At 31.5% G+C, this 27,745-nt stretch overlaps 1 protein-coding gene across 1 annotated transcript in view; it reads left to right on the top strand.

The window, feature by feature from the left end:
• The window catches only part of LOC118194834 (troponin C-like), a 45,167-nt gene extending 25,017 nt beyond the window's left edge, over window positions 1–20,150 (top strand). Inside the window, exons 3-5 of the mRNA XM_035366036.2 lie at window positions 12,874–13,017; window positions 17,753–18,004; window positions 19,819–20,150. Coding sequence (XP_035221927.1) covers window positions 12,874–13,017; window positions 17,753–18,004; window positions 19,819–19,847 — 425 coding nt within the window. The 3' untranslated portion in view covers window positions 19,848–20,150. The remainder of the gene's footprint in view (window positions 1–12,873; window positions 13,018–17,752; window positions 18,005–19,818) is intronic.
• Window positions 20,151–27,745: the final 7,595 nt, after the last annotated feature.

Here is a 27,745-nt window from a genome sequence, read left to right on the forward strand (position 1 = left end):
ACCAACTCGACGGGGAGCCAACCACTAGCTACCAGGCCGCAGCCCTGAGTAGCCCCGGCTGAGCAGACGACATTTATAAAATGCAAAAAAGAGATATACATATGCATACAAGGCACTTGAAGAAGAGTACAACAATGTACAAAGAAATATATACATGTGCATACAAGGCATTTGAAGAAGAGTACAATCAAAATATATGTATATACGTATAAATACAAACTCATATACAGATGCGAAGCTGACTGCGATGCTGGAGGGCCTGGGTTGGAATCCCGGAAAAGGCGTGGTTGTAACTGTCCGTCCCTTCATAGGAAAGGCGATGGTGGCCCACCTGTAAGGTGCCTCCATAACAAAGAGACCACCACATCCGGCCATTGTATAGCTTAATGGACTGAGTTAAATTTGTAATTGTTCACAATCTGCCATTGGGGGAAAAAATTTCTAATAGTGTATATATGTTTTAATTCTTTTAAAATGCCCCCAAATAAATTATCAGTAACTGTTTAATTGAAGTATGTCCGCCTTTAATTAATTTCTAGGTATTTGATAGTTCATTCGCTTCTTCGTTTAATACCACTCACTCCTAATGCTAATACATCCTTTTTTAAACTACAAAGGCTATAATAAGATAGATATCTCTGTTTTCCCAACCATTTTCTTTTAGTCATACATAGAAAGATAAAATGCTTAGTTATTTTCGTGAAAGTAATTTAGGTATCCGATAATTAAATTTCTTTTCTTTTCCTTAGTTATTCAGGCCATACAATATCACCACATCTTTATTATCATAGTTATCCAGTTTCAATGTGTTTCTTCATACAGTATGGCCAATATTCTAACATTTTCAAAAGACATTTCTTCTAGCGGTCTTGCATCGCCTTAATAACTTCGTCTTACTACTCGTTTTTTTCCCTATTCAAAGAAACTTTGAATTTCTGAAAGAACAAACTAGTGTCACCTCAAAACATGTCTAAAACTCAAACTTAGAATAATTTTTCCTTGGAGGCTATAACAAGCTGGATGATCTTAATAACGTGTGTTCCAAACCAGAAGTACATTGAGAAGACATAGCGTAATACGTATATTACAGTAAATATGTCGAAATGCGCTGAGTAATTAAACCTTTAAGGGAGGAATTTAACAAAATTCTGATTTACTTTTTCAAAATTAAAGCAAAGTTTTTGAATTTCTTACGTAATATGAAATTTAATTGCAAATAATGTGCATTCAAATGCTCATTTTTATTTCTGCAGCAAATTAAATCCAGTGTACAGTAATTGTTACGTTAGAACGAACCATTTAATCACCAGTTCAAATTTTAACGTTCTGAAGTAGTTTTAGGAAGCTTTCTATTTGAAGGGAAAGATTCAATAAAAGTGTTACAATCTTCTTCTTTTATGCGCTGATTCAACAATTTATTCAGTAGCAATACTTCAGTATCCGCGATTTATCGAGAACAAATTGGGCATTTGTAAATTAATGGAATAAGCTGTTTGTAAATTAAATCTCATGTCCATTTCTCCCTCAAAAATAACCCTGTTTGTATCTTCAACTACAGCAGCCTAAATTACATTGTGCATTGTCTTTTAACAGCAGTGCTAACTATGAGCACAAATACAATACATGCTGTGTGAGTTTAGTTTTCATTGCTTATGTAAGGATACGAAAATGAAGATTACTTGCTTAAGCAGTTCGTGAAAAATTTGACTGGAAAAAATGATTGATACATAATTATAATTCATTTCAAATGTAAAGAATGTATTTATGGTAATTTGATCTATGAGTACTTACATACATACTTTTGATACAGAAAAATGGGTTTTTTATTACTCTACCTTCTTTTTAAAATTTTACTTGAAATTACAGTACAGTTAAAATATTTTTATTATTCTACAGTGTTGCAATTTTATTATAACATTATAGAATAATAAAAATACTTTAACTGTAGTGTGTAGAATTATATTGGGAACTGTATAGTATAAGCATTATATTTTCTACTATTTAGAATTATATTGTGTATATAGCAGGGTTAAGTTTATTAATAAACCGATTGTTTTATAATAAAACAGGGAGATTATTTTAAGTGAAATTTCCTTGGCTTATTCTAAAATAATCGGTTTTGAAATAATCTCCTATTTTATTATAAAATAATCAGTTTTGAAACAGTTTTATTATAAAATAATCGGCTTGTAATAAAATTACAAACAGCTTTCAAGAAGATTATTTCAGTTAAAATAATCTCCTTGGTTTATTTTAATTGAACAAGATATACGCTGTGTGTTTCAACAAATAAAAACAATTTTATTGTTTAATTTTTTATTGGAAAAACAAGTAACTTATGCTTTGTTTAAATAAAAATAAATATATAAAATGTTTTAATTTTAGCTACGTAGTTTTTGTAGAAATAAAGCACAATAAAGAGAAAATTAAAATTCTTTCATTTGAAGTTACAGTAGATGCCTACTTGGAATTAAGAAAGAGTATAACATAATTATCCGTAATTTTATGAATATCTGGATAGAATTATAAATACCTGAATTGAATTTCGAATATCAGAATGCCAAATTAATACTAATATTTAGAATTATAACTACTATATTTAGCAGGGTTATCCACCATAATTGTTGGAATATTTCCTGCAAAATATTGGCTGACCTTCATAAATCAATTCGTACTGTTCACTAGTTCCATAAATTATTAGATCTGCACCTACATTGAGGTAAAACCCAATATCCGGAAATGTGTATGTACTAAAAATTTGTCTTGGTTTGTCGTCTTGTATCTGAAGAGCCAAAAAAGAAATAATGCATGCATAGAAAACCAAGAGTCTCCTTTGGCATGTGACAGGTAGATGTGCAATTCCCATTCCACGGTTCCGAGGTGCTGTTCCAGCAGTTCTTGGATATAAATAAAAATCTCCGAAATCGTTTGCGCGGCCAAATTTGGCGACGCCTGGAGGAAACGGTTAGAGTTACGAATGGAATCGTAGAAAACTATTTTCAACTTTGCTCTTCAATTGTCTCTTCTACAATAATTGTTGCAACTTGTTTTTTATCTGTGCCAAGTTCTTTTTACGCAGTTTTGAATTTTTTCATTGCCTGCATTGTTTATCGAGAAAATGATTCGAATAGCTTGAATTTAAAATCAGTTATTAATAAAGGAGCGCACTTATTATTGTTTTCATTTGGAGTCGATTAACCGCATCCATTAAGAACAGGATGTTATTTTCAGTTCTCTGTCTATGCTTTATGCATTAGTATAAAATATCGTCAGTTTTAACCTATAAATTAAACCTCCAGTTTTATTAGTATAAACTACCGAGTCAGTTTAAGTGAATATGTAAAGTCCAGTTTTATTAGTGTAAAATATTAAAGTCAATTTAAATGAATATATAAAATAAAACTCCAGTTTTATTAGCGTAAATTACCGATTCAGTTAAGTTAAAGTCAGTTTAAGTTAAAGTTAAGTTAAAGTAAAAGTCCAGTTTTATTAGTGGAAAATCTGAATCAATTTAAGTGAATATATAAGGTAAAGCTCCAGTTTTATTAGTGTAAATCTCCAGTTTTATTAGTGTAAAGCTCCAGTTTTATTAGTGTAAAGCTCCAGTGTTATTAGTGTAAAGCTCCAGTTTTATTAGTGTAAAACTGAGTCAATTTAAATGAATATGTAAGCTAAGTTCGAGGATTATTGCATACATTCCAGTTACATGAACTATTTGTTTTTCTCTACAACATAAGTAAAATTAAATTTTATTAACTTGAGAATTCTAATTATTTTTCTTGATAAAAGATTAAAAAATTAATATGATAATAATTTTAAGAAATTATCAAATTAATTAATATCAATGTCAAAAAATATAAATTGACCTAGAATTTTCTTTAGTGCCACAGTAAAATAGCCTGACTGATTTAATTTTATTTCAGTGAAATTCGTAACATTTGTATAAAATGCAAATGCAAAAGTTTAATGATGTCTGTTTTGTTGCTAATTATATCCTTTTACTGTTAAAAAAAACTAATGCCTTATTTAATTCAAACTGCATAGAAATAAATTATCTTTTTGTATTACAAATAATAATAATAACAATTGCTTTATTTAATTTTAGTAGAGTAAAAAAATATTTCATTTTAGGCGTTTGTGTAAATAAAAAATAATTTCTCTCTATTAGCTTAAATAAAATTAAAAAAAATCTGAAATGTTTCAAATTTTAAATTACGTCCAAAGGGGCGTTTTTTAACATTTTGTGTGTTACCTTTCTTTATTAAATATCATGTTCCTCGCACTTAAACCATAAGATCCAGTGCAACAGCAATATCGCAAAATAGTTTTAAAACGAGCATATCTTTAGAATTTCCGATACAGAGACTCACGCGCTGGAGATAAAAATGTTTTTTCTGCACAACGTTGCCATTGCTCGCTTTGAAATCCTTGAGTTTGTTAATCAAAAATTCGTCAAAGTTTTAAAAAATAGGAAATCGATCATAAAACAAATTTCAAATTTCAAATTTGGTCTTCCACATGCTCATATTCGTTGGAGGATTACGTTATTCAAAATTCGATGACTCTATGTACCGTTATTTTATGACAATGTGAGAAATATACATACATTTACGCAGATTTTCATTATTTAATTTCTTCAAATATAATGCAGGACTCTAACATTTTATGGCAACAGTTTGAAAATTGAACCGACATTTATCCGTCCGACGCAAAATGCCAAAACGAAACTAATAGTCCTTCGGAATTCAAATCCCTTTGGACTAATAAATATGAGTTTTAATTAAGGTAACAAAACAATAATTTTATTGTCTAATTTTGAAGTATAATGCCTTGCATTCTGCTTCGTGGTAAAAAAAAATATTTTATTTTATTTAGCTTTGCAATCTTTGTCAGTTTACAAAATGGTAAGTGTAAAAATGTATAAAATTTCTTCTCTGGCATTGCAGTAAATATTATTAGATTGACAAAAGACAAAGGACAAAGAAAGGACTGTCCAATCATCAAAATTTTCCAAAGATTCCAATTGTTCAAAGATTGGAAGATTTAAAGTTCCATTAAGGGCTAATTCCTGGAATTCTGATAAGTATTACTTTTCAGAAAGCTAAGGCATTTTACTTCAGAATTTTATTTAAATTTATAAAACGCCCACTGAACGAAAATTGTTTCGTTAATCTTCTTTTATATTATGAACTAACTGTTAAAGCATTCTGATAATGTACTAGCTAACTGAATTGCTAACTAACTAACTATATATATGTAATGGAAGCAGTCTTACAAGTAATGAATATTGTAGAGACAATTGTTGACGTAGATGGAGAAATAAGGCATTTCGTTACTTAAATAAAAAAGACGTAGCAATATTGATAGTAATATTGACGTAAATCCATAATGGAGAGTAAACATGGCGAGCCAGATTAAATACTCGTCTTGATTTCAATTGTCGTTACTTACTTTACGAAACAATTCACTAAGCACTTTAATCTTGTCTGTTTCAGATCAATTACATTTTTAAATCTGTTGGGATACGAATAAAAGCATCAAGCGAGAACAAAATTAGAAGCAAAATGCGAAGTTATCAAATATGGAAGTTCACCAAGAGAAGGTTTCGGTTTAAATTACTCATAAAGAGAAAGTTTCCATTTAAGTTTCGAATTAGTTACGTCTACAGCGTTATTAAGTCATATGTATAGACTGATCTAGAATTGAGGGTATTTTGATGCATTGAGGATGTTAGGAAGAGAACATATAAAAATCTAAAGTAAAAATTTAAAAATCTATTGCTAATTAAATTAGTAATTTATTAGAGATTTATTTTATTACTTTATATTATATATATATATATATATACAAAAATACATATAAATACATATACATATATATATATAAATACATATAAATACATATACATATATATATATAAATACATATAAATACATATACATATATATATATAAATACATATAAATACATATATACATATATGAGATTGCAATAAAAAGGGTAGGTGCACAACAAGAACATACAAAATTTCAAGGTTCTACGATTAATCGTTTCGAGTTATGCTACATATATCCATACATACGTACAGACGTCACCAAAAATCCCTTGTTAATTCAGTTTATACAAAAATACATATAAATGCATATATATGAAATAGCAATAAAAAAGGTAGGTGCACAACAAGAACATACAAAATTTCAACGTTCTACGACTACGTTAATTCACTTTATACAAAAATATATATAAATGCATATATACATAGTATATGAGATTGCAATAAACAACAAGAACATACAAAATTTCAACGTTCTACGACTAATCTTTTTGACTTACGTATGTATGGATGTATGTAGCATATCTACATACATCCATACATACGTACGTACGGACAGACGTCACAAAAATATCCCTTTTTAATTCACTTTAAATCCATTTAATAATACATTTTGTAAACAGAAGTCCATTATTCTGTTCTTATGTACTGTAGTCGAGTAAAACAATCAACCAAATGCATTCGGGAACATTCAAAATGGATATTTCAGCTGAAATATGACACCCAAAATGTTTCCCTATTATGATGCTGTCTTTGCTTCGTACAAGAGAGTAAAAATGTATGAAAATGAAAGTGAAACTAAAAGCAGTAAATATTTATAACCATGTTTTTGGTCTGGTTTATTTAATTATGGGAAAACACACTAGAACTAGCTGCCTAAGGGGAGGGATGCCTTCGTGGAGGACTTTCTAAGGGAAACTGGCTCGTATATACGTTACACATGGAGAAAACCACGAAACCACCCATTCAGCCAGCCCGTTTGCGGGATTCGAACCTTGGACCAAACTACCAGTGTTCAGCGACTTTACCGCTCGGCCGCTGATGGGCCTTATAACCATGTGATTAAAAATTAAATATATGGTATGGCATATGTATACGATCTGGCTTTCATACATGTACACACATTCACACACATGCATCCAAAAAATCGTGTTTTTTAAAAAAATTAAAAGGCACTACAAGAGACGCGAAGCCTAAGCTAAGATGTAGTAAACGATAATTATCGCTATCTACGTTTGGCAACTAGGTCTTCTCACTCCTCAGTTCTCTTCAAGTAAATTAATGTATAAAACATTTTCTCCTTCCTTAACGCATGCCTTCGAGAAGTAATTGCTAGGACATCCGGTCAGCTGTCCAAAGATCCTTAGTTTGAATTCCGACGAAGACATGGCTAATTTTTGTGTTTCCTGCTTTAAAAAAATGAATAGACTTTGCAAATTTCACATGCCTATAATCTGACAGACTCCACGCATAACTAGATACTGTTAAATTTTAATCCACAATGAGTTAGTTATAATGCACAGTAAATAATCAGTTAGCATTAAGAAGTAAAAACTAATCCTTAATTAATTGTAGTATACGACGATCTTTGATACGATTGTCTTTAAGGGGGCTCATACACCTTAAACCCCTAATGATCTTCAGATTATATGACTGTTACAAGAATTAGGATATTTTATTTATTTAAAAAGCAATTACTTCCAACATTTTACAGCTGACTACATTGTAGCTACTTTGGAAACTAGTAGCCAGAAAGTTTGTGTTGCCACAAATATTTTTGTATTTTATTCCGCTTTGTGACAAAATGTTTCATCATGTTTCTACCTTGCGCTCATGATATTTTAAAAATGGCTAATGGTACATACTTGAAATTGGATGGAATTCTTTATATGGGCACTATTTTCTAACTGAACCAAAAATCGGATGAATATTTTAATATTAAAAAATTTTATGCCCGAAAACATTACAGATTTTATAATAAAATACATTTTATAAACTCAACTCCGAATAAAGTAAAAATTTAGCATGAAATTCTTAGAATTTTTGCAGAATGTTTTAAACTGTGCGAGCAAGGTGGAAACAATACAAAAAATGTTGTCACAAAGCGGATTAAATTATAAAAATATTTGTGGCAGCACAAACTTTCTGATGACTATTTCAGAAAGCTGCTATATTATGTAGTCAGCTGTAAAAAGTTGGAAGTAATTGCTTTTCAAATAAATAAATTATCCCAAGTCTTGCAACAGTCACATATTCGAAGATCTTATGGGTTTTAAGATCTTATGGATTCGAAGATCTTATGGGTTATCGTATGAGTCCCCTTTTAATACGATTGTTCGAGTCTTTAATACGATTGTATTGTAGTCTTTAATACGTTCCTGTTCTCCTTTTTTGTTATTCTGTATATTCTTTAATAAAAGCACACGGCTCATAATTTACGAAATCATGTGATAGTTTAAATAAAACAAGTATGAAAGTTTCAGATTTTATTGGTCATCTAAAAGGGTTTGTTAAGGTTTGTTTACGCCCACGCAGAGCTCGCATTCTACCAGTTTGCTATTGGAATTACACTATTTTTTTGTCTTTTTTGCTTTATTATTCAGCATCCTTTTCTTCCCACTTACGAAATATACAGTTCAACACAAAATCACTAAAACTTTAAATTCAGCATAGAAGCATTTATTTAAAATTTCCAATGCAGTGTTAAGTGTTGGCATATATTTTTTTTCTATTTTTATGTCTTTTCTCAGTTTGTCATTATGAGTGTTCAATATTCTTAGTTAGATGGCTTAGAAAACTTGTTTGCTTTCTGTTATTAGCGTTTTGAGTATCAAATTTATTTATTAAATACCACGTTCTTCGCAGATATGTCATATAAAATACAATTCAACAGCAAAATCACAAAATATTTAAAAACAACATATCTTTAGAATTTCAGACAGACATTCGCTGGAGATAAAAATGTTTCATTCCGTGCAGTTTTGTCGCTGCCCTCTTTCAGATCGTTGGGGTCGTTAAACAAAAAATTGAGATTTTGCAAAATATGAAATAAATAATAACAAATATTATTATATTTTTACTACTTAAATCAATCCAATTCACAAATTAAAAAAATCTGAAAGGTTTCAGATTTTAAATTACGTCCAAAAAAGCATTTCTTTAATGTTTTGTGTGTTACCTTCATTTATTAAATATCATGTTCTTCGCACTTAAACCAAAAAATTCAGTTCAACACTATCGCAAAATAATTTTAAAATGAGCATATCTTTAGAATTTTCGCGCACTGGAGCTAAAAGGGTCCCCCCCCCGTAGACTGTTACCATTGTTAGCTTTGAAATCATTGAGTTTAATTTAGAAGTCAAACAACAAAAATCAGCGTTATATTTTCAAATTTTACCAGGACTAGTTTCGGTGGTTTTACTGAACCATCATCGTCAGCTGAAAAAGAGCCAATGAACGAAGTAAGATATAATGACAATATAAGATAAGAAAGCCTGGACAGGAAATAGGGTACTGGCGCTATATGTTGATGAAATCAGAACTAAAACATAATTTCTTTAAAGGCAGAAGATGGATTGGAATGATGGATTGGATGGCAAAGATGGATTTTTGTTGTTTGACTTCTAAATTAATATTTGTTCTGCGTGTTATTGGATCTTAATGAGTTTGTTAATCAAAATTTCGTTACAAAATATGAAATAGATAATAAAACGAATTCCAAATTTGGGCTTCCAGATGCCCATATTAGGGTGTAAATGTACGTTATTCAAAACTGGATGGCTCTAGGTACCGTTGTTTTATCACAATGCGAGAAACATACATACATCTATGCAGATTCCTCATCATTTAATTTCTTTAAATATAATACAGGACGATAATATTTGGTGGCAACAATTTGAAAAGTGAATCGGACATTTATAATGAGCCAACGCAAAATGCCAAAACGAAAATAATAGTCCTTCAGGGCTAATTGTCGCTTTGGACTAAAAAACAAACAGTCCTAAGAATTGTGTCTATTTCTCTGAAGTCACTTAGTTTGCTATTGAACAACACGTAGATTCAGTCTGAAAGATAAATACCTTATTTTGCCGAATGGCTACAGACTCGAATGAAAAGTGAAAAGACTCATTTATAATATACTAACAAATTATTAATAGCCCTTTTGAGCTAATAATCAAAAATAATACAATATGTTATGAAATATCATTCATATAATACAATATCTTATCTTACAAACAATATTTTATGAAATATCACTCAGATAAAACAATATGTTATGAAATATCATTCAGATACGGTAGCTGAAACTTTATATCTCGAAACTCTTTATATCTCGAAAAAAAAAAACTAATATTACTCTCTCAGTGCCCTTGTTTTTAAGAAACATCTATAAATTCTTAAATATCGTGTTCTAGTATGTTATGTTAATCTGTAGTAAGTAAAGAAAATCTGTACATCGGGGAAAGAAGTATACGTTTTTTTAATCCCTTTCTAAGTTTATTTACATTATATTTCAGTGTACAATAACTTATTCGATGATTTAGCCTTGCCTTTTAATTTTAAAAAATATTGAAATAGTTCTTGGAATTTGATTATGAAACTTCATCTTAAAATTCCTTCTATAGTTTACATATAACAGAATTTAAATATTTGATCAAATTTGCAATTTCGTTTTCACTGTAAATGTTGTTTTACTGCTGAGTCCTTAATGCAAAGGAGAAACAAACGTTTAGGCGTTTCAAAATTTATTTATTGAAAATATTTTAATATAACGTTTTACACACAAAAATGCAAATTAATAATGCTAATAATTTATTGCATAATTAAATTTTCCTCCAAATGTTATAACTAAATTACTATACTTCAATTAAAGTTTAAATATTAATAATATGTACGATATATTCTTTTCAGGATGGGAGTGTCTAATAAATTCACTTTGTTATTGAAATTGCGTTAAGATAATACAAAGTTAATACCACCAGTGCAAAGCGTTATTAGTGTATAAAATATAAAATTTTATATTCAAAAATCAGGTTTAAGTTAGCGTAAATCTTAAAACTATGAAATAATCAGTTCAGTTACCGAATTAAAACAAAAATCAGTTTAAATGTTTAAATAACTCTGAAACGCTAACAACATGATGATTATTGGTTTTAACGATCTGTGTATTTCACACTTTTCGGTGGTTTGATACAAAACTTATTGTCAAATACTAAGTAATAAATAGAATTGAAAAACTTTCTAACAGCAATTATAATATTTATGAATACGTTCACATTTTCTGGATTGAAATTAAAGCTGGGGAAAAAAGATCTGGATACAACGATAATGTGTAAATCAAGGCTTTGAATGAGATGAAAATTCATCTTACAGAGTTAAAACTGAGTTTTATCCTAAAATTGAAGACTGATATAAAAAAGGAATGTGAAATATTCTATTTATACAGAGGCTGTTCGCACATTTTTTAGACGATTTTGGTAAGCGATAATAAAAAATCGTTTGCTGCAAAAGAAGTAATTGCAATGCACTAAGTTTCTAAAAGTCAAATTATCGTCTGTTTCTTAAAAGTTTTGTTTTTATTCAAAATGGCGAATATAACAAAGCAGTGGTTCGAAGGCTACATTTACCCTCTTTCCGAAGAGAAATATGCATACCCCGTTATCCAAAAAACGATGTGAGAGTCATGGTTTTGTGATATCTAAAGCGTCGATAGGTAATATAATCAACACGAAAGGAAAAAACATCTAATTTGAGCCTCAAGTGGGACAAATATTCCAAACAAGTATCCAAGGAAAAAACGGACATCTTCGACTATTGCAAAGGTACGTTGTTTAATGTTAAAATAAAATCCTTTAGTCAAAGGACAGTTGCAAAATCATTCAAATGCTTGGTGTCCACTGTAAACAAAATGATAAACGTTGATTTAAATCTTAAGAAAGCGAAAAAACGCAATGTGCATCGTCTTCTTCCAAAGCATATCGCTCAACGCAGGACACGCTGCAGAATTCTATATGAGAAACACTTATCCAAAGAAAAATGGAAAACAATTGTCACAATAGATGAAGCATGGGTGTATTTAAATGACTGTAACAAAAAAGAACCATTTATTATCATAAAAGGGGAGAAAAAAATTTAAGTGCATGCTTCAAAGAATCGAAAGGAAGTTTTTCTAAGGGATTCATGATTGTTGCTGGTTTTTCTTATAATGGCAAGTTAAAAATAAAGAGAGTGCAAAAAATGTCAAGATTAACTCCAAATACTATCAGGAACATATTTTATCGCCAATTTTTCTGAATGAAATATCATCGCTTTACCCACAGTGCCATCCATCTGTGAGACTCCATCAGGACAAAGCTAGCAGTCACACATCGAAATCCACTGTAAATTTCCTAAAAGAAATGGAACAAAAACTGGTATCAAGGCCATACCCTTCCCTGATATCCCTACTAAATCTCCCGATGGATGACCTACGGATTTTTGTGCTTTCGGACTTTTAACAACTGCATTATCCAAACGTTGTCCCAAAACCCTAACAGGACTCTGAAAAGCTGTTCGGGAGGAATGGGATAGAATATCACTTCTGCCACTTCAAAAGGCATTATTATCCTGGAAATTGCGGTGTCGAAAGATAGTTCAGAATAAGGGATGTCAAAAATAACATTTAAAACGCAAGAATTTTATGTAATTTAGTTTTGTGAATACAATATACATCGTCTAAAAAATGTGTGAACAACCTCTGTAGATAAGAATATATGGCGTTTATATAAGAAATTTAAATATTGCGTTCATATTTTTAACAAAATCAACATTAAAAACTGTAAAATTTAAGGCTGCTACTCACTAGAAGATACTTAAATGTGTATGTTCACAATTTTGAATAATAAAGGTCTTTTTTTCACTTAATGTCATCATCTGTGCTTGTAAAATATAAATGTGTTAGATGATATTGTTTTATCTGGACATTTTATGTAATTTCCTGACTTAAATATTGCTCCCTACCACTCACAAGAGCACTTAAAAACAACTTAAAATACTTCTAGTGTTGAAGAAGGCCTTCGACATGTTCGACAAAGAAAAGAAGGGATCCATCAACACCTCTATGGTCTCCACCATTCTGAGGACACTAGGACAGACGTTCGTAGAAAGCGAGCTAAAAGAACTAATACAAGAAATAGACGTAGACGGTAAGTATTGATTTTTTACAGCAAGTTTATAAGTAGGATTTTATTAACCAATATTTAATTACTTATATATTATAAATTCGCTACAATGTATATTTATTTTAGTATTTATTCTTTATAAATACTTCATTTTTACACCTAAGTTATATCGAACAATTAGGGAAGTAGATTTTTCAATGTGTATACACTCTACTAATTTTCTTATAGTATGTTAAGGTCTTCAATTTATCCTATATTATTGAAATTTATATAAACACAGTTCATAATAAAATCAGTTCAAAGTTCATTTAGTAAGGCATATATTAGTCTTGTATGGTTTTAAGGGCTGAAGCTGAATATGCATTAATTTTTTTGGCAAATATAGGTATTTTATTAACCTTTATCTCTATACATAAACACATTTTATTAACCTTCATTTCTAGATATAAATAAAGTTCATAATGCATTGTTTAAAATCAGTTCAAAGCTCATTTATTAAGTCTGTATGATTTTAAGGGCTGAAGCTCAAGCTGCATTAAAATTTTTAAAGGGAAATATAGGTATTTTATTGACCTTTATTTTCCTAGATTTAAACATAGTTCATAATACATTGTTTAAAATCAGTTCAAAGCTCATTTATTAAGTCTGTATGATTTTAAGGGCTGGAGCTCAAGTTGCATTAAAATTTTTAAAGGGAAATATAGGTATTTTATTGACCTTTATTTTCCTAGATTTAAACATAGTTCATAATACATTGCTTAAAATCAGTTCAAAGTTCATTTATTAAGTATGTATGATTTTAAAGGCTGAAGGTCAAGCTGCATTAAATGTTTATGTTTTAAAAGGAAATGTAGGTATTTTATGGTATGCAATGTATCAGTTAAACAATAGTTGATAGATGATAGTAGAAGAAAACACCTGTGCTTTACCGTGGGTTCACCAAGTGCTATCCTTTGACTGTAACTTTCTGTAAGTTAGATGTTCATTTAAGGTTTAATACTTCTCTAACATTAATATTTGAACGAAATTGTGAGAACGACTTCATAGCATATGTAAGGCTTTTGTATTTATAATGATACAATTCCTGCTTTAATGAGTTCTTTCATAGAATGTAGCTTATAAGAGGATCTTATATTTGGACGTTAATGACTTAATATGCGTTTTGAGTGCAAAAAGACCTGAAAGAGGAACTGATAATGTAATGGAGTTTTTCTTCAAATGGAAAAATTCTTCGTTAGGGATGACCAAAGTTTGTGCCTGTGTTTGCTACTATATTAAATATTTTATGTTGTTTTTCTGTAATATTCTCTTTTCATAAGGAAGGCTACATATTTGTGATTTATTTGTGGTACGAATGGGGAGATCTTTTATTGTTGGGGATTTGAATAGATAATGCGGACCATCTTCTAATTCGCTGCAGATGCAAGTATCTCTTGGTGAAATGCATCTAGAGTAAACATTGGTAAAAAAATTGACCATGGCCTGATAGAATTCAGTTTTTTTGGGGGGAGTAGTTAGCTATAAATCTATCGATGTCTCAATTTGGAAATATACTGAAAGTCGCCCTTCCCATTCATATGACATCTCATTCCTGCTGTCATGCTGTCACTACTGTTTACTTCAGACTGGAAGTGGCATTAGCAAAAGACTAATTGCATAGATCTTATATGTGCCTCTCCTACAGAAAATGCTATCTTTCAAAAGGGCATTTTAACAATACTTGTTCTGGTGTTTAGCTTATGTACACCATAATCTGGAAAATACTATATGCTTTATCTGAAAATTATGATGGAAGAGTTTTTACAATTCATTTTACACCTACTGTATTGCAATCAACAATGTTAAGATTTGAATTTCTAAATATCCTTGTACTCAATGTTTTCTAATCATTATACTGAAAAACACTGCTTCTAAATTGCATGAGTGGTTTTACATGTGGCACAAAATAACTTCTCATAAACTTTGTTTTCATAAAAATAACAGAAAACTCATTAAGAAAATTGTATGAATTTCACCAATAACGTAAACTTACAATAACTTATAAACTCTGTAAAATAAATATAAATATATAAATATACTAGCAGCTACGCTGCCAGCATTCGTCTGGCTTTGAAATGTACCGGAAAATGCCTGAAGGGAATACCAAACGTTAAATTTAAAAACTGCGCAGAATTTTCCTCTGCAGAACAACTTCATAAAAAAATGTATTACATATAACAGAATTACGATGAAATAAACAATATCCCCTAATACAAATATTAATTATCCTAATAAATAAATTAACCAAATTCTCTTTGCGTTCTCTCGACAAATGTTTAGTACCCGAGAGAAACATTAAATTTAAAAACTGCACTGACTTATCGACCTCATTTTTCCAAGTGGCAACAGTGCTGATTTTCAACAGTCAACAATCCAGTATACAACTGAATGTAAAACTGTTTCCAAAACCACATTTCTATAAGAATGAAACTATTCAAAATGATCGAAAATATAAAGTAAAAAAAACTGGTTCGAATTTTGAAAAACTCGCTCTTGTCTAGATCCCCTATATACCAAATTTTGTAGCCCTGGGTCTATTAGCTTACGCGCAGTACGAACGAAGGCCACACATACTTTTTCTTTTATTATATGTAGAGATTTATCATTTAAGAAGTATTTTAACAGTTAAGAAAATTCTCAAGATTTCTTTAAAAGCATTCTCCCGATTTTATCGTTTGGTATGCTGGTATTTTTAATTACAATAAAATTTCAAGCTTCAAATTCTTAATTATAACTTTGATTGTAAAATAAGTTTCAATTAAATTAGAGTATTTTTATCTTAATCATAATAAATATATAATAACTATATCCCTTAATACAAACATTAATTATCCTAATAAAATATTAACCAACTTTCCGTTGAAGAAAAAAAAAATCATGCAAAACTTTTCAGTATCTTACAAACAGTGAAATAAGGAAAAAATAACATGAAAGAAACTCAAAAAACAAAAAATTCCGCGCAGAATTTTACTCTGCAGAACAATTTTATCCAAAAAATCAATAAAAATGTATTATATATATAAAAAAATGGCATTGAAATATGCCGATCTCTTAAAAACAGTGACGTAAGAAATACAATGAAAAATTGTTGCCAAACCCATATTTCTAAAAGAATGAAACTATTCAAAATGACGCGATTTCATTAAAAATCTATCAACAACAATAAGAAAGGAAAATTGTTGCCAAAATCCCATTTTTAAAGATGTGAGATGTGAGAAGTGTACTCTGAAGCTTAATTTAAAAGAAATTTTTTTAAATACAAAATATTGTCATTTTTCCAAAATTCTTTTTGTAGAAGCAGCCGCAAGGATGGACGTTTAACGTGTCCAAAAATCAAAGAAAAATAAACTGTACATTTTTAAAAATAAACTTTTTTAGAAAAAATCCCATTGAAAAGGTGTTAAGCTCCCTTTGTTAAATAAATTCGTATTAAATCGATTTATTGAAACGCGAAATTTATTTTAAGTTCGTAAAATAGCTAAGTGCCTACGTTTCATGAAGATGTGAAAATGGAGTGCGTAGAGTAAAATCTCGCTTTTCTATAGCCCATTATGTCTCAAAATGACGCGATTTCGTCACAAAACATAAAATTAAAAAAAATCGAATTCGAATTTCGAAAAAAATCGCTTCGAGGTGCATTGGCTCTTGTCTAGATGCACCTATGTACCAAATTTCGTCGCCGTGGGTCTATTAGCTTACGCACAGCGCGAACGAAAGGCACACACAGACTCTTCCTTTTATTATATGTAGAGAAAAAGTAAGAAATTTAGAAATAATATTTCACAAAGACCAGAAATTGAAATTTGTTATTAATAAATTTCATATAATCATATAAATGTAACAAAGAATTTAAAAATGTTAAAACCAAAACATTTCAAACAAGCAACACTCCAAAAATTTATAAAATTTAAAGAAAATTTTTTAAAAAAACAGAAGAGGAATTCAATCAACCTCAATGACATTTCATCGGGGAGAGGAACTTTAAAATTAATAGAAATCTCTCTTCTATTTCGTTTTTAGTTCTTTTAAAAAGGGAGAATTCTCTTTATTTAAGATTATTCTTATTTTACTAATTAGAATTTACTTTGTTTTTTTTTTCCTTGCTTTGGTGAAGGGCCATTATTTTCGGGTGAACTATTATAATTTTAATTAAAATACACTGAAATGGTTCATCGGTTAATTCCAAATACAGAAAAGCAAGAACTTTTGTAGAAGAGAGATTTCAATTTCAAAGTTCCTCCCCCCCTTATGAAGGGACATTGAAGTTGACTAAATTCCTCTTCTGTTTTTGTTCGTCTTCCTTTAAATTTCATAATTTTTTTAAGTGGGATTTTCTTGTTTGAAATGTTTTGGTTTTAACATTTTTTAATTCTTTGTTGCATTTATACGATTATTTGAAATTTATTAATAATGAATTTCAATTGCTGGTCTTTGTGAAATATTAGTTCTAAATTTCTTACTTTATATCTTTAATGATAATTTTCTGCAGCTTAATGCGCGAAAATAACTCGGCATTTTTGTGTTTTGTTTTCAAAAGAATTGTTTTGTAAATATATAAATATAAATATATAAATAATAAATAATAATAATAAATATATAATAGCTTACTAACTTACTTTCATAATTACTTTCATAATTACTTTTCATAATTACTTTCCTAATTACTTTTCATAATTACTTTCATAAGGTTCAAGAGTTTCTTAACTGTAGTTTGTTACAGGTAGCGGTGAGCTAGAGTTTGACGAGTTCTTGGCTCTAACCGCGAGGTTCTTGGTGGAAGAAGACTCGGAAGCCATGCAGGAGGAGTTAAGGGAAGCGTTCCGTATGTACGACAAAGAAGGGAACGGGTATATTCACGTTCGAGACTTACGAGAGATCCTGAGAGCTCTCGATGACAAGCTGACAGAGGATGAGTTGGACGAGATGATTGCAGAAATCGACACTGACGGCTCCGGTACCGTCGATTTCGACGGTAAGTACTTTTAGTTTTTATTTTTAAGGATTTTAAGTTTTACTAACGTTTATTTTCTTTTAAAACTTTATTGTCCCCTCTTAGTTTCCACTTCCGGCCAGAATAGGCTCGGTTAGTTTAGTCGGGGGTCGACGTAGAGAACTCTGCGAAGCTACTGGCTAGGATTTGTACCTCGGCAGTCTCGGCCACGGGGGTATACAATTTATGAACTTGGTGGTTCTGAAGGCCCTGGGAAAGTTCACTTATTGGCCGGCCTCGTGGTCTGGCACATCCTACAGCGGCGTGGCTCTAGTAGCCCGGAGGTAGCGTTCCCGGGTTCGCTGGGTAATGTCCCGCTGCGACGGGCAGCCTGAGCCACTGGCAGGTAGCAAATCAAACGACCAGCGCAGCCTGTCAAAAAGACAGGTGGTGCGCCGCTCTCCTGGAGGGGGCAATAGCGGAGGCTGAACCTCTGCAAATTGTTCTAAAGGGAGGATGGACCTGTAATGTTGTTTAGTCTAACGAGGCAGGGAAGCCGATAATTAGTTAGTTAGTTAGTTATGCAAATTGAGCTTGCAAACTGTTAAGTATTTGAAAGGAAAAAAGATCTTCAGTTAAACTAGTCGCTACACGGTCAGCCTTTGTTTGGCTTTTGAATGTACCGTAAAAATGCCTAAAGGGAACACCAAACATTAAATTTAATAACTACACAGAATTTTACTCTGCAGAACTATCAAAAAAAAGTTTAATAAAAATGTATTCATTAAAAACATTACAATGAAATAAGGAATATCCATTAATACAAATATTAATTATCCTCATAAATAAATTAACCAACTTTGCCAAATCTTAAGAATTCAAATGGTATAAAGGAAGTTAAGAACCTAGTTTTCTACAATAAATTATGCAAAACTTTTTATATAACTAAAATTATATATAATTAAAACATAATGTAAAAAAATACAATGAAATAAAGAATAAATCTCATATTTTTAAGAGAAAACAGTCAGAAGTCCAGTATCCAAAGCAATGAATGAAAAACTGTCGTCAAAAGCATATTTGTAAAAAAATGAAACTGTCACCAGAAAGCAATAACCAATCAAAATTGCGCTTCATGGATGACATAATTCAAAATATACAAAGCTCTTTGCCATTCGTTAACAAAGTGAGAGAGAGGGGGGGAAAAAAAAGAAATTCTTTCTGTTGTGCCTTGCGAGACACATGCGCTCAGAATACGAAGTTTGCGATGTGTGTGTTGCACTTCCAAAAATCAAAAGAAAATAAGCAGCATGAAATAAACATTATCCCTTAATAGTAATATTAATTATCCTAATTAATAAATTAACCAACTTCCCGTTGCAAAAAAAAAAATCATGCTAAACTTTTCAGTATCTTAAAAACAGTTAAATAAGCAATACATATTTTATCTCATATTTTCAACAGTCAGCAGTCCAGTATACAAAGCATTGACTGAAAAACTGTTGCCAAAACCACATTCCTAAAAGAATAAAACTATTCAAAATTATGTGATTTCATCCAAAAAGATAAAATTTAAAAAAAATCTGATTCGAATTTTGAGAAAGTCGCTTCGAGGTGCACTGGCTCTTGTCTAGATGCACCTATGTACCAAATTTCGTAGCCCTGGGTCTATTACGTTAGGCGTATAACGAACGAAAGATACACACACACAGGCAGACTCTTTCTTTTATATGTAGAGATAAAATAAATTTCATTGTGAATTTAATTTGTTTTCGAAAGTTACGCTTTTTATCGTACTTCTTTTTTAATAACAATTAAGAGTTCGTGTGTATTAACTTACCCGTTTATCTTTGCAGAGTTCATGGAAATGATGACTGGTGATTGAAATGTATCATATTCTTTAAATCGTTGGATGTGTGGATCAGAGAATAACCATCAGCAGAGAGCGGATAAATCAACCGACAACAAAGACAGAACATTGTTTGCAGAGAAGAACGATCTAACAAGAAATAAAATACAGAACTTCATAATAACAAAAATCAAAGCTAACTTTGCACCCTTTCATGTTACATGTTTCAATCTATTTATTTTTTTCTCTTCCAAAATTTAAAACTGTTATTTCTTTGAAAGAACATTCTGTTTTTAATAAAAGTAAATAAAAATAAATATTCTGTTTTTTATTCAAGAACAGTGAGTCAGAAAATATTTCTTACTTCTTAGTCAGCATTCTTACATCTACATACCAGTTCTAACTAAAATAAAATAAAATATGTGTATATTTTCTTAAATTATTTTTTTACGAATTATAACATATTCTGCTTCGTAATTATAAGAAGAAATTTTTCAATTAACGTGTTTTAGGAAGTTTCTTATCATTTATGCTATTAGAATAAAAGTAAGTCTATCGAAATATATGCTAAAGGCACTGATAATAAACAACATGAATTGGCGTAACTTAATTAAATTTGCAAAATTATAGTTTCAAAGGTTAAATAGAAAACCTTTTTCTTCAACCGGTGGAAATCAAAAGAACAAAAAAGAAAGATTTGCCTAAGTGAAAACAGCCCATGAGCGGCCGAGTGGTGAACTCAGTAAACACTGGTAGTTCGGTCCGAGGCTGAATCCCAGAGAACAGACTGGCTGCAAGGCTTTTTAATGTTTTCTCCATATGTAACGTGTATACGAGCCACTCTGTCTTAGCAAATCCTTCACGAAGGCATCCATCCCCTTATGGATATAGCTGTTCAGTGCTTTGCCATCATCAAATGAACCAAACCAAACCTAAGTGAAAACAAACAGGAATTTGAAAACGTCTAGCTAAGCGAGATATAAAAAATCCTCCGACGCCATCTAGTGACTGAAAATAGAACGAAACATAACTGAGATGCAGAAAGAGCGATTTGAATTAGAATCATCAACAAAATCGAATGATTTTATGAATATGAAACGGCTCCACAAATCTAATTCAGAAAAGACTTTTTTTTTTTTTTTTTTTTTTTTGTATGTGTTTGGTTTTAGAAAAACGGAAAGAATGACTGACATTTTTACCAGCAATCAAAGGGTAATAAAAAATTTATAGATTTTAGTTGTTTTTATAAATATAAATTTCCCGCTTTTTCAGTGCAAAATTTCGGGGTTTTCCTGGTACTCAAAGGTAAAGGATTTTGATAGAAATAAAAGCTAAACCAGGTGATTAAAACCATTTGTGTAATTATTTAATATAAATCACAATATTTTTCACTTGATTGATCTCAAAATATTGAACTTGAAGACAAGTTTAAAGAAACTGGAATATGACTGAAATATGATCTTCGCTGTTTTGACGGTGTATAGTCAGTCGCCTTTGACAGAAATGAAAACCATACATCTTGATTTCGCAAGAATTTTCCAAACAGTTCAAACAAATTTGCAACCTGTGAACGTTATAGAAGTTATAGAGTCTTCGTGTATTCTTTGGGATCATACACACTTAAAGCCTATGTCGAAGATTAAGTAGCGAATTCTCGCTATGTCTTTAAGAACAAATACTGCAGAAATGAGGTTTAAATAACCTTTTTATTTAAATCTAAATTAAAACAGATGCACGCATTTCTTGCTCACAAATCACCACCACTTGTGGCTACGTAACAGAAAATAAGAATGTAACAGTTCAATTGTAAATTAAGATAATCTAATGACTGGCTCCTTAGCTTAACTAACGCTAAATCGTCTGCACACAGCAAAGCCGAGGAGAGAAATATGAGTATAAACTGAAAAGGTGTCGAACACCGAACTAGAGAGCTAATTTTAAACTCTCAGCATAAACATCAGAACTAAGTCCGCTTTTACTCTATTGAACTCTTGAAACGCAGCTTAAATACTGCTTCTGGAATACATTTAAAATTTACATCTATGTCACACAAAATTTACTTTCCGGCAGGAAACTAAAATTAGAAGAAACAGGAAAGTCAAACTAAAAATAATTGGTTAGAATAAAGTAAAAACTTACAAAGTGATAGCAAGGATCTAAATCAGTATAACTGGTGAGATTAACATAATGGAACCTTACAAATTAAGTTTGTCTCTTGATTAAGCATTTCCTTCTTCAAACAGTTTGAACGTCGAAAGATAAATCAACCATCTTGTTATTTGCAAGATTACAACCTAATTGTTTTAATATGTTTTACCTAAATTACAGCTTCGTTTAAGGAAATAAATATAATGCAGTTTCTTTTGAAAACTCTTTCATGAAGGTATCCCTTCGTTACTAAAATAACTCTCACATGCTTTGGCTTAATTTAATCAATCACCAATCTCAGTGAACTGCCCGATTTACTGCACTTTCTTTGTTCATCACAGTTTTTTTTTTTTTTTTTTTTTTTTTCGCTTCTCTAGACATAAAGCTTTGACATGTATTTCAGTAATGTCTCTCTACCACTCAGCTTCATCTTGAAACTCCTCATTCTTTCATGTCCATGGCGATATTAATAACTTACAATTGATTTAGTTCTGTAGTCTCATTTTACGGCAGGACTAAAGTTTATTACTTGCACTTTCAAGCACTTCGCGATTAATACCATTTTTAAATACTTCTTCATTATATTTTCATCTGGAGTGATCCGTTTCTTTTAGGCCAAAGGAGCAATTTACCCATAAGGGCTATTAATTTCGTTTTGGCATTTTGCGTTGATTCATTATAAACTGCGAATCACTTTCTAAATTGCTGCTACCAATTATTAGATCTCTGTATTGCATTTAAAGAAATTAAATACAGAATAATCTGCATAAATGCATGCATGTTTCTCCCACTGTGATAAAACAACGGTACCTAGAAACATCCAATTTTGAATACCGTAGTCCTCCACTCGAATATGGGTATCTGGTAGACCAAATTTGGAATTGGTCTTATTATCTATCTACTTCATATTTTGTAAAACGTTAACGAATTTTCAATTAACAAGCTCAACGATTTCAAAGCGAGCAATGGAAGCACTGTACGGGGGGGCGGGGGAGTCATACTTTATGACATTGTTGTTGAATTCAATTTTATGGTTTAAATACGAAGAAAGTGGTATTTAATAAATAAAGACAGCACACTAAACTTTAAAAAACCCTTTGGGCGTATTATAGAATGTGAAAGCCTTTCAGGTCTGTTTTTTTAATGTCATCGATTACACCCATCAAAGTAATTTTCCTAATTAGCTCATTTGCATGTTCTGTTGAATCAGTAAATGCCATTATATCAATCATTGTAAGTCTCTGATGAATAAGATATTTTAGAGACTCACAGATTGTGATTTACGAGTTTTGATGAATAATTAATTAGCATTAATGACGTGTTCCATGGCATGGGTAATTTGCTATGGCTTATATCAGCTCAAATTATAAAGTGAAAAATTTACTATATGTAATTATTTAGAATGAGGAATTATTTAGAATTAAAATTGAGGAAATAAGCATGTTACCAATTATACTTTTTAGACAAAACACATTTAATCATTTAGGAATGATTTAACTTTTGTTTTCGCTTAAAAATTCAATTTACTGTTACAGAAAGAACTGGGGATATGAGGTTTTGCATATAACCTTGTTTGTGTTCTCAGGAAGATTAGTCCTTTTCAGAAATGGTCGTCGTGACTGTGTTCATCATAATTCTTTCTCAGACAGTTATACATCATAGTTAAATATAAGGTTTCATTTAGGCTCACCAGCAGCCGAACGTTAAAGTCGCTAGATACTGGTAGTTCGGTCCGAGATTCGAATCCCGAAACGGGCGGGATGCATGGGCTCTTTCGGATTTTCCCCGTGTGTTACGTGTATACGAACCAGTTTCCCTTAGAAAGTCCTGAACGAAGGCATCCTCCCTTAGCAGATAGCCCACGAAGCTTTGTCATAATCAAATACACACACACACACATAGGAGGTAACGGTGGGCGCCTATTAGGTGCCTACACAACAAAATGGCCACCATTTCTGGCCTTAAGAGTGGCCAGTGCCGTTATAGGCAAGTGCCCACCATTCGGAGGGAAAAAAAACCTTTTTTTAATGTATCGCGTAAACTTTAGCTAATAATTCAAATTTGTATTTTAAATTGCTAAAGTACATTTTCTTTTCCTATGTTGAAAATGTTTACCTATTTACAATAAACATCGAAAGTTTTGGAATGTTTCTTAAAATAAAAAATAAAAATTTTTAAAAAAAAGGAAAAAGAAAGAAAACGCGAAAACCATTTTGCACCCAATAAGTAACTTCCAATCTGTAAAATAATAATAATAAAACTAAAGTGGTTGCGTTAATACATAAGTACCTAAAGGTTTTCCTAACGTATAGCAAATATCATTTCCCTCAAATAAGAAATATATCCGTGAATTTGGGACGTTTCCTCTGTAATTCTTTAGAATTCTGGTATAATTATGATACTTACATTTTAATTTTTATTATAATTGTTTTAGATTTAAATAATTCCTTTTTAACTTTCCGTTATAACTTAACAAAAAATACAGCAAAATAATCCTATTCCAAAATCTGCTTAGTTGGTTTGTTTCATTATGGCAAAGCACTCGAGGGCTATCCGTCATAAACCAAACCGAAACCATTTAGTTTCGCTGAGCAATTATTTTGCGTTAATTTGCTTTTCTGGCCGTCTCGTTTCCCCTTTTCTTGCCAGAATGTACATTTCTAGCTCGCGTGAGTTTAAATGAGGTAGAAAAGAGATAGTATTTTAAAAAAGGTTTAGAGGATAGAAGCAGAGCATGTTTCGCCCGCTGAAGGCCACGTTGCTGATTTTTTTTATCTTGAAACCAAACCAAACTATTATTATTATAAACGATCCGTCCACCTCCGTGTTTCTGATGCCGCAGAACATTAGTCGTTTAGTCTCCTGGCAACTAAACGAGATGATTGCATAAGGCTTCGGAGAAAATTTCCATGCATCGGAGAGTAAGAGTTATCTTTCTTTAGAAAGTATGAACGCGTTTCTCGTGGTGCCATGCAGTGGTGTAGTTAGGGTGGGGCAAGAGGGAACATCAGTCCCCAGGGGCAGCATTCAGGGGGCGCCAAATTGATGTTATGAAATTTTAGAATGAAATGTTTCCCATTCTTGGCATGCAGAAAGAGGCGCAAAATCTCCAGTTGTCCCCGGGCGCTGATAACCCTAGCTACGCCTCTGGTGTCATGGTAACCCTACAGTCTTTTGCAGTAAACTAATCCAGTCTAACCTCCTGCTGTAAACACAGAATAATGGCTACTAATAAATGAACACAGATATTTCAAATTTCTGATGGCAATATTCTATATAAAAATGTGTTTTGCTGCAAAATCATAACGTTCTGAAATACTCTTAGAACTTTTCGTCGGGTATTATTGCAAGGCAATTTCATACGGTGGGAGTAATTTATTACAAACTATTAGCGTATTATATTACGAAGCAAAAGAAATTTTCCTCATTTTTACAAAATTCTTTTAAAATTAAAATTCAGTTAAAAGATTTTTATTTGTATGTGTTTAATATGACTGCTTAATTATACGAATGCTAACAATAGCAAAATCGGATAGCTAATATTAAGTGGGTGCGCCACAGTGCTAAATAAGGGAATTGAGTTATTTGTACGAGTTTCCTATTCAGGAGGGGAAAACATACATATTTGGTTGTTAGAATTAACTCAACGGAACAGTGGAGTAGCGAGCATAACTGGCGCCCGGAGCAAAATGCCTTTTTGGCGCCCCCTCCCCCGAAAAAAACACAGTGATATGATGAAAATCTTGTTTGGAGACCATTTGGCGCCCCTCTGCGAGCGGCGCCCGAGGCATCATACAATCCCTTGCCCCTTCGCTACGCCACTGCAACAGAACTGTTGTTACCTCTCACATACAGCGAGGATAAGTCTGGCAACAGCTGCAGGAAGAAAAACTTGGCAGTGCTGGAATGGCAACAGCGGATGATATTCTATAGCTTTTAATATTTTGATTTTGAGTCGATGTTTCCTTTGCGATACTATTGCGTTAAAACATTTGAGTTTTGGGTGAATGAAATGAATCCGCTGTCCCGCTGCGGATATTAGTAAAATATATTTTAGAAAATTAGCTGCGTTGGAAAGGATGAAACCTTGTGTTTGAATTTGCGATATTTTTCCTCCTAAAGTTACGTCGAGTTCAAATTATTATGCCAGGCTTATTCACGCTGGTGCAGATGAGTTCAAATTTTGTTTATTGTGTTTATAGTGTATAACTTGCAAATATATGAATAGAATTCTATTAAATAAACATTTAAAATTCTGGAATGATGTTTTCAAATTTTAGATGTAGAGTATTCCCATTGCTATGTCGGAGCCAGTGGCAGTCAGGTGTAAAGTAAAATTGTTTTTGCTCCACGATATAACAACTATGTTATTTAAATTACGTTAGGTTATTTTATAATAAAAGCGCTCCAAAAGCATTTGTCTGAGAAAAGTGGCTTCGTCAAAAATTTGTCGAGATTAACGATTTTTCTCACTGTGTAAACTACGAAATCTGGCAATCAGCAACATTTCTAAGCTTTTTTTGTCTGGGTAGTTCTCGGAGATTAACTATAAAATGGTATATCATTATTTTGTTATTAATCGCTTCAGAAAGCTGTTTCTAAATTGATAAATGAAGGCCCATACTGCTCGATCCCTAAAGATCCTTCAACTTCGGACATCATGAAAGTAAAAAGTGCTATTAAATCTTCCCACATTCTGCCAACTCAGTTGAAGAAATCACTTATTCCGCCTATTACTAATTGCGCTAGACTTTATGCTCTTCCAAAAGTCCACAAAACCGGTATTCCTTTTCGACCAATTGTTTCCAACATAGGTACTGCTTCATATCCTTTGGCCAAATATTTAGTTTCTAGATTTTCTCCTCTACTTGATAACAATATTCACACTGTAAAAAATTCTGTTGAAGTCATTGATAAACTTAAAAATATTTCCCCACTTCGTTCCATTATGGTTTCATTTGATGTCAAATCATTGTTTACTAATGTTCCGGTCGAAGGAGCACTAAATTGTCTTGAAACTAGGCTTCGGGAATTTCACTTCACACATACTGAAATTAATGAGTTGGTTTCGCTTACTAAAGTTTCTCTAAGTCAAACCCACTTTGTTTTCCAAAATGCATATTTTCGTCAAGTTGAAGGATTGGCTATGGGTAATCCTCTCAGTCCGGTACTTGCTGACATTTATATGCACTATTTTGAGATGAAATTATTTGATAAATTATCTTTTCATCTTTGGATTCGGTATGTTGACGACACTTTCGCACTTTTTGACGGTTATAAAGAGGATTTATCCGAGATTCTATCTATTATGAATTCAATTGATCCAGCCATCCAATTCACTCTTGAAATTGAATCCAACAATTCCCTCCCCTTCCTCGATATTCTTATAATCCGCAATGAAACCGATTTTAGCACCACTGTGTACCGTAAACCCTTTGCAGTTTGTTTACCACCCCATGCCAAGTCATGCCACCCTGTTAAGGAAAAAATGGCTTCTTTTTACTATTATGTTTTCCGCGCGCTAAAAGTTTGTTCCTCTGAATCTTTGCTTACCAATGAACTTAATTATTTGAGAGCAATTGCGATTGACCGTGGATTTTCTCCCGTGATTATTGATAAAGCCGTCAAAAAATTTTCAGATTCCCATCAAAGAAGACATTCTACTGTTAGAAATAATATCAATGACCTTGTCGTGCTTCCATTTTATCCTTCTGTTAGCTATAAAATTGCACGGATTCTCCAGAAATTCAATTTTCAAGTCGGTTTCTCCCCTATTAATAAAATTC

Source organism: Stegodyphus dumicola, chromosome 9 (assembly GCF_044657685.1).
Source record: "Stegodyphus dumicola isolate Sdum_Otavi_A_Nest chromosome 9, ASM4465768v1".
NCBI lineage: Eukaryota > Metazoa > Arthropoda > Arachnida > Araneae > Eresidae > Stegodyphus > Stegodyphus dumicola.